The 12,224-nt window shown below is 39.6% G+C and overlaps 1 protein-coding gene across 1 annotated transcript in view; it reads right to left on the bottom strand.

Annotated features, from left to right (window-relative positions):
* The window catches only part of LOC123969844 (zeta-sarcoglycan), a 187,625-nt gene that overhangs the window by 85,849 nt on the left and 89,552 nt on the right, over window positions 1-12,224 (bottom strand). The window contains exon 3 of the mRNA XM_046047569.1: window positions 1,625-1,647. Within this exon, the coding sequence (XP_045903525.1) occupies window positions 1,625-1,647 (23 nt within the window). The remainder of the gene's footprint in view (window positions 1-1,624; window positions 1,648-12,224) is intronic.

Here is a 12,224-nt window from a genome sequence, read left to right as displayed (position 1 = left end):
TTTATTTCTTTTGTTTGTTAAAGTTATCAGTCCGTTAAGTTACACTGGACTAATTCAGGAACGACTAAGTTCCATTTTAAGCCTTTTTCGTTGAGCCAACTTCACCGAGGTCAGACCAAGCCACGTGGTCTCGCCAGCTACAACGAAGGAAACCCGAAAACAGCCGAATTGCCAGATGGAGGAGGCGTTTTCAATCAGACACAGAAAACCCCGGAGAATCCCTAGCAAAAAGCCAGGATCGGCAGCTAGCGTGGGACCCGTGCAACAGGCCAAAAGCAGGCTGTTGACAAGCAGTAAGACTTAACACACGTTCTGTGATCAGATGTCCATTTTAACTCCTAAATTATAGCATTAGTTTACTTTAATTAGCTCTTCTATGCCGTATGAGTCAAATGCTTCCCACAAACGAACCTCCAGGCTCATTGTTCAGCAAATGTTTATGTTCCCTGTATCCAACCATCTTTTTATCACCTTAGTTAGAGAATAAATTCACTGTAATATAATCAAGAGCTGTGTGTGTTGCCTATTTCTAGTTCCTGCCAAGAGAATTGACCCTTTAGATATGAGACTGACTGACTGATTTAAGATAATTGAGCGATTATTAACTAACTGATCACTAGTAATAATTGTATAATTATTAAAACTACCTAGAGGTCCGGAGACTCTAGGATTATAACAACTCCGGTGGTGCCCTGAAACGAGAAAAATTTTGATTTTATGAATATTAATTCATAATTGGGTATCAATTCTCATAAATTTATTAAATTGCATGACTAAAATTTAGGTCTGCTACAATTGAATAGACAGTTCAGAGGAGCACAATTGGTGCATTTGTCCCAGATGTTAGCGGTAGCCGTTAATACCCAAACAAACCATGGGGGATTGTTGTAGAGGAGCTCCATCAACAATCTAAATTTGCTACATGGCATAATGCATTTGGACATCACATCTATGGCTCTGGATTTAAATTTCAATTATTCCCCTGCATGTTGTGATTTCAGAATACCGGTTTAAAGTTCTATATGCTGCTGCATAAGGCAGGACCAATGACCGAAGCAACCGCCTACCAATTTCAATTTAGGCAGTGGCCTGGAACGCTGGATTTCCCATATATCATCTTTGGAGCAGAACATCATGGAGGCTTCCCATTGTTTTGGTATGATAATTGGCTTTTCTGTTGCACAGTTGTGCCAGGCTCCAACATCTTAAGGGAGAAGAGGATGTTCAGTTATCACCTCAGCTGTGCCAGGCTGACATTTGGGTCCAACACTGGGATTATCTCAGTGGCAGATCTATTGCTGTGTAATTGTGCTGCCTCAGAGACAGTGGTGCTCTATGTCAAGGCAACCTTATCATGGTAAAATTATGATTTTGCCAGAAAGAGCACCATGTGACATCAAAAAGGGAAGGCATTGTCTTCATACAGTATCCATGCAAAGAGTCCCATACCTTGATAAGAATAACTCTTAGTCCCTAGTCTGCCAAATCATATGGGCTATTATGGGCCATCATTATCAAGAAAAAGCAAGAAAAACGTTCAGTTAGCTACTTCACTTGAATATATAGGTACCTAACTTAATTTTACACACAGAAAACCACCTAATTATATATTACTGGGATTGACCGGGTTAAAGAAGACTGTAGCCACTCAAGGGATTGGATGAGCCTTGGTCAAAAGTAGACAGGCCCATCCTTTTCCCATTTACTGCTCAATTCACTTTTTATTTTCTTCTTTCTGGATGTCTCTGGAGCTCTAATGGCTTCTGCAGGTTTCCTCTGATAAAAGCAGAAACAAGTAATAGCTGAATTCATCAAGACTATACCTAATGATTTTGGACACTATGGTTGGATAGTGTTAGATATATGACCACTCCACTCGTCCCACAGACTACAGGTTAGGTGAGCTGCACATACACTGCTTCATCTCCTAACTGTATATACAGAAAAATGGCTATAACCCAAAACTCCCGACACAGCTGTTGTACACCACATGTAAGCCACCACCAGAGAGGCAGAGTGTTAACAAAACTGGAGTGCTGATGTCACTTCACCAGACCTGGAGAACTTCACTATTAGGTCATGTCCATTCAATTTACCTCAGGAGTTCTGCTCTGCAATTATAAATGCATGGGGATACTCATCCCAGGGGATGGCAGGGGACTTGCAGACTCTAATGTAAACAAGGCTAAGCAAAATATTATCAACTACTTCCACTCCGACACACGGTAATGGAACTTTGAACCATTGCTTTTCAACAATTAAAAGGCTCTATCATTCACTTTGACACTGTTCTCTGGTGTGACTTTGTTCTCTGTTTGACTGTATACAACCAGCTCAAGTGTGCAAACCACAACCTGTATAGCTCGGACTTTCAACTGTTAACATTTGCCTCTCATGAACAACATAAACTGCATTATAGTGGGTTATACTGCAGGAGTGGTTGAGAGGTTGCTATGCCCATTTTAATTCATTTTGTCCTTTGAAAGTGGTTCACACTTGCCATGTATTGTAACTGCTCCTTTGTGAAACAGCAAACTACAAAAGTTTCTTGTGCCACCTTTTGAGCATTAAGGGTGTGAGCATTTTACACTCAAAACATAGGTGGTTGGTTGAATTTTCCTTTAGGGAATTTGTGAATTTCACTGGAGACAAGTATTGTAACTGTGAAGGCTTGCCTTTCCAGCTGAGTTAGCATAAGATGTAAGAATTGCCAAAATGTGGATGTTACACCAGAGCAGCAGAAAATGAAACCTGCTTACGTTGCATTCACATTCATGTAAGTGAAATACAACTGATCCACTTACTATGTCTTTCTTTTTCATGCACTTCCTCTCATAACCACACATAGAAAGGAACAGTACAATATGTAATTAAGGCTGAACCACATTGTACCAATGATCTGCACACTGGTAATTAAATCTAATCAGTGTGTGTGTGTGTGTGTCTCCTTAGTGATAGCATGTGTGTCTTTGCGTGTGTGTGTGTGTGTGTGTGTGTGAGTGCCAGTGTGTGCTTAATGTCATAAGGCCAGAGCAGTGTAATGCCACACTCCCGTCCAGTTAATTAATTCAAATGTCCACCCTTAATTAATTTCACACAGTGGATTGTGACCGTTACCCTGGAAACAACCTGTGAATACATAATACTGGCAGGGAAAAAGTGCGTGCTGCGGTGTGTATGAATGCAATGTCAGTGTCAGTTTATTGTATTTTTGGGTGATAGTGGTAGCCTGTTTTCTGCATGAGCACGTCAAACTATATTGCTTAAATGCATGTCAAATAAATACATATAGTATATTTGTTTAAGCACATAGGAGGAATATTTGTGTGAAAGAAAGAGAGAATTCACTGTGTGTGTACTGTACACAAGGTATTTCTTCTGCGAGTACATTTTGTACAGTTTGTCAATTCAGTATGTCTGATTGCACTGTGAGTTGTATTTGCGTATATATGTGTACATTTGTGTTTGAATTTATGATTTAATCCTCATTAGCCATTCAAAGGTGTGTGAACTGTAAGTGTATGTATAGTTATTTGCAGTAAACGCAGATTCTGTGCATTCCCTGTATCAATGCTGTCATCTGCCATGACTACACTTCAGTCACTGTGAGTGATTTGACCAGCTTAGCTGAACAAAGAATCGCTACTACTCAATCTCTACCTACAGAAATAAGTCATAATATTAGAAAAAAATTGTTGTATAATTGAGATTTTACAATAAGTAATTATTCAGAATTTTAGATATAGATGTGAAAATGATGTCACATCAGTATGAGTCACTGTTTTGTAGCAGTGATGGGAGACCTGGTTTTCTCCAGACACTTGAGAGAAAGAGCGCATGGCGTTTGAACGTTATTAAGCTTAGTGGACTATATGAAAATGGTATGAAAGGTAGCCAGAATGTATATGTTGCATAGAATATTATGCATATTATTGCTCTGCGTTCTGCTGGTATGCTAGTACTCAGCTCAGACCGACACAGTGACACAACCGTCTGGCAGTCACCTAGGCTCATTTGACACTGTCTCTGGATGAGACAAAGTTTCTGGAACCCAGCTCTGTGCTGCTCTTTATCAAACCAGAGGTGACATAAAGACACGGACCAGTGACGCTGCAGTTCAAACGGAACAGTTACAAGTAAAAACAGTAACTGTAGGCAACAGTATGGACAGTTAGGAGGTACAAAAACATGTACATGTAATCCAGTCCAACTAAATCTAAGCATAACATATGACATGTTACTTCATAAAGAGTAAATTCCGTTCCAAATTAATATATTGCTTCCATTGTGTCCACTTTTTGTCATGAGCGGCACAAGCGCGTTTTGTGAGGTGAACCCTTTGTCCAATAACTGGGTGTTAAAAATGGCCATGGGTAGTATTTGTTTTTGTAAACATACTGTTTACCTTTAAGGTTCAGTGTGTTAGATTTAGTGGCATCTAGTGGTGAGGCTGCAAATTGCAACCAACTGTCCAGTAAACCACTGACACCTACACTTTCAAAGAGCGTAGGGCAGCTATGGTGGCTGACACAACACAAAAGATATCGTCTTCTGAGACAGCAGAGAGTAGCCAGTCAAGAAATGAGGTTTCTTTAAGTATATATTAAGAAATTATATTTACTTAATTATTCAGTAAAACGATATGTTATTGTGACATGGCCACTGACAGATAACATGGAAAATGTAAGCCAAGAGTGTGTAACATTGTCACTGTTTCTGAACCACAGTCCATTATAAAACACATAATAGATAAAGTTTATACAAACATTGACAAGGGAAACACATTAATTCTCTAAGGATCCTCACCAAAACTGCCCACCAGGAATAATATCTGGCCCCCGGTCAGATTATGGTACTTTGAAAGCGGCAAAAAATAAAACTTTGATAACTATGCTGAAATAGATCTGAGTCATGACAGCAAGAGATACTCACAAAATTACTGCCTCTTTCGTGGTTTTGCCTGCAAAAATAAAAGGACAAAAGGCTTGTTTGCTGTAAGGCTTTATTTGGAGTTGAATTGAGAGCTTTTACTTTGAAAAATTCTGAACGACATTAAAACGAGTCAGTTGCCTGCTTGACACACCTCTGAAAGAGCCATCAGAAAAAGTGACTCCCCTAAATGTCCTCCGCCTGGAGACACCGGGGAAATGAAAAGGTGTCCGTAGTTTGATGGATGCGGATCAAACACCGAAACACAAACACTGTGGAACATGATGTAATGTGAGCTAGAGAAGCGGCTGCTGCAGAATCCATTTGCCTTCCAGATGTGAGTTCTGTACTTCACCAGCTGAGCTATCTGAACACCATAGAAATGACTGCTGATATTATGTGTTATATTCTCATTCACCATCTAATGGTTGAAAGAATTGCTCCGATGCAAAACTTATTTGTCGACACCTGCAGTAATACTACTTACTTCAAACGTACGTATTCAACGTAGGGATGAGGGTCTACACTGCTTGTGTTCTACCAGAAGTAGAACAAGAAGAATATAGTGACAAAACACACTCTGTAGCAGTGTTTGTCCGTTTCCAGCTACTGTAGAAACATGACGGCGCAACATGGCGATGTCCATGGAAGGGGGGACACGCGGTGTATGTAGATAGAAATGACTCATTCTAAGGTAATAAAAACATAATGTTTTATTATATAAGGTCTTTGTACACCATTGAAAACATAGTTATGGATCTTATATTGCATTTCTGTCAATAGATCCTCTGAAATATTACACACTGAACCTTTAAACAGTGATATAGATATGTGAAATGGATGGTGAAATATAAGGAGAATACTGAAGCAGGCCCATAAGCAAATTTGAGTTTACGCTAGATCAGCCTTGGCCATACAATGCTATATTTTAAATGTATATTTACATACTCATCATGTTTGTACTCATCAAGTTTGAGCCAGTGTAGTTAACATGGATCCCTCTCATGTTAGAGCATACATTCTATATACTTAATTTGACAATGTAATTACACTGAATAAATGTTTTAACACACTTCAGTAAATGCATAGGTCTGGCTGTGGAAAGAAACGTCTCTGCCTTGACTGTTCTTTTACTTAATATAGGCCCTCATTTTCCCACTGATGCTATCACTGACACTAGCTGTGGGCTAAAAGATAAATTTGTCTGTACAAAGCTATCTGCCCGCATGATCATTATGCCAATTACTCCACAGAAACCACGATTGGGGGTGGTGGTATTCAAACTTAAAAAAATACAGAGAAAACTCAGCTCTACATGCTTTAAGATGACATTCATTTTTGCTTTAAATTGTGTCATATTATAGCTGAAGTCATGGTTGTTACAGAAGGATAGTGCAAACACGGTGCTATGCAGAGCTAAAAGTATAAGCTTGGGTTTAGGTAATAAAGTTGAAAATAAAACTGCACTCAAGAAGAAACCCAGCCAACTATCAATGACCCTGAGTGTGTGTAGTTCGCTAAATCAAATGTTAAAGTGCTGGCACGCAGCTGATGGCCTTGTGCTCAATGGTTACTACTGTCTTTATGCCAGCAATGCGGCATTTATGGATGTGAGGGGATATGCTGCCTAAAGCCAGGGTTAGTTACGAGGATGGGAAGATGTTCAGCAGGGATTGCATTTTTAAAATGAGTTTATTAAGGAAGGCATACCATCTCATGGGCATACTGATGGGGTGGTGTAAGAAAGGAGGAGAAAAAGTCTTAAAAATAAATTATTACTTCTTTTTTCCCCTGTTAGTGAAAGTTTAAATGAAAGGAGCTGAATAGCATCATAACAAAATAACAGCAAACACTGTACAAGTATTAAGTAATTAATTATGAATTTTCTGTTACATAAAATTTATCCTGAACGCTTCTGTGGTTGAGAACAGCCCAAGTATAACACATTACGCAGTATGATGCATAGAGAAACCTTGCTGCGTTACATGAATGACACATGGGCTGAAGGTGTTTTATTTACTCTGATGCACGATTCACACTATTAATAAGAATGGAGACGGTCCAGCATATATATGTTGGCCAATGCTTATACATGGAGGGCTTTAAGTTTGGTGTCTGAAACTCTCAAAGGGGGAGAAACAATTTGGCTTGACAAGGCAGTGGCATGCATGTTTTGATGGACTTTGGGTGATGCAATATCCATTTTAATGACAGCATTATCAAAATTCGTAGATTTGACATGGTATGGCATGATGTGCCCTTTTTCTCCAGTCAAGTTTTGTGATGAGGGGATTTGTTGTGGCTTTTAGATGATGTGGCCTCTGAGACAGAAGCTGGATCAAGTGATAGAATGATCTTTTGGAGCAAGGGATTAATATTCTTATTCATTTTGTCTTTTTTCCTTTCTCCCCTTCAGGGCCAATGTGACTTTCATACTCCTGACATTCTGAAAAATGCTGTTAAATGTTAATGGAGACTATTTTTACATGGGTCGCGACCACGTCTGGCACACGCGTACATGCCGTACACTCACACATCGGACACACAGGGATTTTGGACATTTGCCCACGCAGACAATCAAATATGCAGACAGTGTCACACACATACACACCGACATGCTGAACACACCATCGTAAGCTGAATCTTGAACAAAGAAATTATGTCTTCCGGAAAAAATATAAATACTGTAAAAAAAAAATCCCCACTTCCCCCTGGCCCCGCTAACCTCTGCAAACCTCTCTCAGTGAAACTTTTCTTTCTTCTTCTTTCGATTATCTTAAATTTAACTTCAGTGGCAGCATTGACTTCTTATTTGATATCTTTTTTAATGTTGTAAGGAACATGAAAAAGGCTCTGACATCTGACAAGCACTCTGCATGTGTCTGCTTGGTGGAGCGCTCATCTTCTGACGTTGGCACTTATTATCACAGACAGCGTGTCTAAGTCATTCCTTTCCGCAGGCTGAAGGCTGGAGAAATTCTCATGTAGACAGCACCACCCGCTAAAGGTGACATGCTGTTTAAATCAAATAAACTTTACATTTGTTGGACTTAGAGACGCCACACGTTGAGTGTTCTTTTATGGTAGACATTTTTTAAGCAATAGAAAAAGAGGAATAATGAAAGACAACGAAAGCAGCAGCTCACTTTTTAAGCTGGTGAATAGAGATTTGGTGAGATGTAATAAACATCAAATGTCAATGGTAACTTTCTGATAAAAAATTTGTGAACTGGTATCAACACTTCATATTACATGATCCGTGAATGTCCATCAGGTGCAGCAATCTCACGCTCTAGTTCAATAGTAAGAACCAAACCCTTACAAATTCTATTCTTCTTATGAGAGATTTTATTTTGAAAGTCTATTATTTTGAAAATATTATAATACTGCAATGCATCATTGTACAATAAGGGAGTTCACTATCTTCGTTTTGAACAGACTTCATTGGCAATATCAATGCCACCAAATGTGCCAAGCAACATATCTCTCCGTTGCAATTGTCATTTCAGTAGTAAAGAGGACATCTTGGAATATTATTTTCCCCAAAAACTGATACACTGCCAGTATGCAATACCCCTTAAATTTGCCACTAGAGACTTTTCATGTGGAATATCACACCCATTGAGGATGACATCTAATTTGAATCAAACGTTCTTAGTGGTTGGCTGTGTGTGTCGGAATGGTAGCTTAGGATTTTTTTTTTTTTTTTTACATGAAAGGCATCGCCTTCACAAGGATGAAGAGTGCTGTGGACTTTAAAAACATCCCACTCTCTATCGTAGACGTGACCACAAACAAAAGAAAATAAAAAGCTATTGTGCTTGGCAGTTGGACTTTGTGGCATCCTTTTCTTTATCACAAAGAAAAGGCATGAATAGAAAGTCAAACAAACAAAAATCACCTGCTATTATTCTTTAGAGAATGTTGCAAGCACAAGCACACCCCAAACAACATGCTATTAAAGTCAAACAAAACCACACTGTAACAGTTAGACTTGCCACAGCGCAACAGTTCCGCAGCAATAGCCCTGGAATTATAGCCTATACCAAGGTCTGCATCCGTTCAGTTACATTTACCCCAGATTGTTTACAATGCTGCAAAGTCAAAATCAATAGGGCCTGCCAAGACGGGAACAGCCTAATGTTCCATTAGAACTCTCTGCTATTCAATTACAGCTCCAGAGTTGGAGAAGTTTCAGCTAGCTCAGGTCCCCAGAGGAGAAGCACAGAGAAAGTATGAGGCAGAGAGGGGGAGTAATAAATCTAAAACTGACAAACAGCAAAAATAAAGTTATGGCATCCTCCCACCTTTACCCACCCCCCATATTTTTTCAGTCTTCCTTGAAGCTGCAGTACAGGATATGGATGAGAGGAGTTCTTGAATGGTTGTTGATTTAATTTTTTCATTGTGTTTCATACATGCATTATTGTTTTTCAATTTCACTCATCTCTTTTGTAGTTTTAATTATCCTTTCACTGGGCTCCACCTCCTAAGACATGCCTTACCTCTCACCCTTTACATGCATACATCTACGCTCCGGAGCTATACATCCAGAGATTGTTTTTTCTCCCCAGGAGGCAATCTACCGCACATAACTAGACCTCTCTCCGGGGAGTCAGTGGAAGAAAAGGCCTAATAACAGGCAAAAGAGGCACATAAAGAAAAGTCAAATCAAAAAGATAGAGAGGGACAACAAGAGAGCAGAATAAATGAAGTTTTCTTTGTCCCTCCTGTGGTGGTGATAGGTCGTCATGAGGGTCCCTATGGGGACAATTATTGGGCCTAGTGGCAAGAGTCAGTGTTTGTGTATGTTTGTGTGTGCGCATGTGTGTGGTAAAGACAGGCCTTTGTGGGAATACAGCAGAGAGGGCAAGACACAGAGGGAACAGTGCTTCCACGGTATGCCTTTTAAAATACACCAACACACCTTGAAATATCCTACAAAACATGCTGCTCTGAAGATAATCCCACAGCCTCCATCTTGGAATGGAATCCTCTTCCATAATATTACATACATGGCATTTACTATGTAAATCCCACATTACAAAGAAAAAAAAAAACTCAGTCCCAATTCAGTTATACATTTGCTGTTTGCCCTGTAATATTAGCACAGCGAAACTGTATTCTTGCCAGCCTATTGATCAACCAGCCTGTAAGATCAATCAGTAAAGCACTTTTTGCCCAGCCTGTTATGTCTGCATCCATGCCTGTTTGTTGATCTCTGCCACATTTGTTACAATATGATTTGTAAACAATAGGTACCCTGAATTTCTCATAGTAAGTGTGACTGTTCTGTCCTATGCCATGTGGCTCTACATGTATTGTCAAAACACATGTACTGTGCTGTTTATGGTATCTTCCAAGCGCCGGCTTGTGATGTTTGCGCCAGGGCTGGCAGAGATGTTGGCTGTATTCCAGCTTTATTCTGTGGCCACACACAATCATTGCTCCAGGTCCTCTGTCTCTCAACGCATTCCATGGTGCCTTCAAATGCCTACCGAGTACTTTACTGTGCTTCTCCAGTGCCTTCCAGTTTCTGCCTGGTGCCTTAGTGTACTTCCTCCAGATCATCTATGCTGCCATGCGCTCCAGCTACCCCTGCCTGCAACTTGTTATGTGTTTGCTTGATGCATGCCTGAAACATGTCTCTTCCTATCTTTTGTAGATGTTCTGCCTGATGACTGATTTTGTGTTTATTTATCTGACACAGACCTGCCTCCTGATTGTGACACTAGTAGTGCACGAAAAATTACCAAATTGATATTTTGTATTTTACTCAAGCAAGGGGATGATGTTGTGGTTCTCCTAGTTATGCTGTGATCTTTTTCTGTTTTTCTTCTCTATATGGTACGGTATTTATGCGTCGGCTATGCATACTGAAGAATCAAGAGAAACAATGTTTCTTTTGATAATGAGCCAAAGACACACACAGGTACACATCACCAAAAAAATAAACAAATCTTCGAGCACATTATCAGAATGTCCTTCAAAAACAAATCCAAACACGTTTGTGGCAAGGTTTGTTCAGCCAAAAGTAGCAGCAATGTTGATGTATTTGATCTCACATTCAAACTAAATGGTAATATCTGTTTACCTGCAAGGCAGGTAAAACAAAACGAATCAAAACAAAACCATAATTAAACCATTTGACCCTTCCAGCAGATATGGAAATCAAGGCCACTGTGTAAAAAATGTAAAAAGCAATACTGACTCTACATTAAACAAATCATATTAAAGTGCAAAAATTTGCAGCACATGTTGGGGTGTTAAACCACTCTTTATTCCACCCCCACTTCTGTCTCTCATCCTTCTTGTTTTCCTTTGTTTCTCTTTTCTTTCTCCTTGTGTTGTATTCATACTTTTTCCTCCTATCTTTTAGGTCTGTTTGCATCCTTCTGACTTCTTTACTTATCCCACGTTATCCCCTTCTCTTTTTCTCTTCCCTTTCTCGCCACAGTTATCTTTGTCTCTTCTGCACCCTGTCTTTTCCCCTCTCATCCAGCCAATCATATTCCTCAGTGTGTTGCTGATGGTGTTGTTAGTGTGTGGTTTATATGCAGTGTTCTGTATTTAGATCTCTCACAGAGTCACAGTGTTCCATTTACCTTTCCCACAATGCATTGCTGGGGGATGGCCTCGATTATGCAAAATGCGCACGTGTGTGTGTGTACGTGATGTTTTTGAATAAGGCATAATACAGACGCGTGGGAGGGATGTCATCTTCATCCTCTCAGCTGTTCTCCTACATCTCTTTATCATAAAAGTTTTCTGAAAATGTTAATCAAAGAGAGCTTTAATCTTATTTTCAACCTTATTTTTGATTTGTTTTGTAAGTGCACTTATGCTCTCCTATACACTGTTAGGGACACCAAACCATCACCCTAACAAATCAGGCCTGTGACAACGGTCCTTGTCACAATCAAATCTGAGTCAAATCTAACCTACAAAGTTCAAGCTTTCTTTTGATTTGCATAGTGGTTTACCAGCTTTTGGAGTTTATGATCATGAAATCATAGTAAAAATCATTTACCTCAGTACAAGTGTCATGACTGCTACAGCCAATGTGGATAGGGTCTTTAGAGAAAAAAAAGCATACACAGCAAAAAATCCTGCGGCATCAGTTTGGTGCATTAATTGCAACTTAATCACGGCAAAATGTTTGTTTTCGGTTTATACAGCTGTAGTAATGGCTGGCTGTGTTGATTCGTGTTGTGTGTGAACACTCTTGCATGTAGTCCAGAGGTCAAACTCCAGCGATGAAAGCGATGCCATTTTCAAAATCGCGTTATGTGTTA

Source organism: Micropterus dolomieu, linkage group LG04 (genome assembly GCF_021292245.1).
Source record: "Micropterus dolomieu isolate WLL.071019.BEF.003 ecotype Adirondacks linkage group LG04, ASM2129224v1, whole genome shotgun sequence".
In the NCBI taxonomy this organism is placed as follows: Eukaryota; Metazoa; Chordata; class Actinopteri; order Centrarchiformes; family Centrarchidae; genus Micropterus; species Micropterus dolomieu.
Note: the sequence above shows the minus strand (reverse complement) of the source record. Positions and strands in the feature narration are given on the sequence as shown.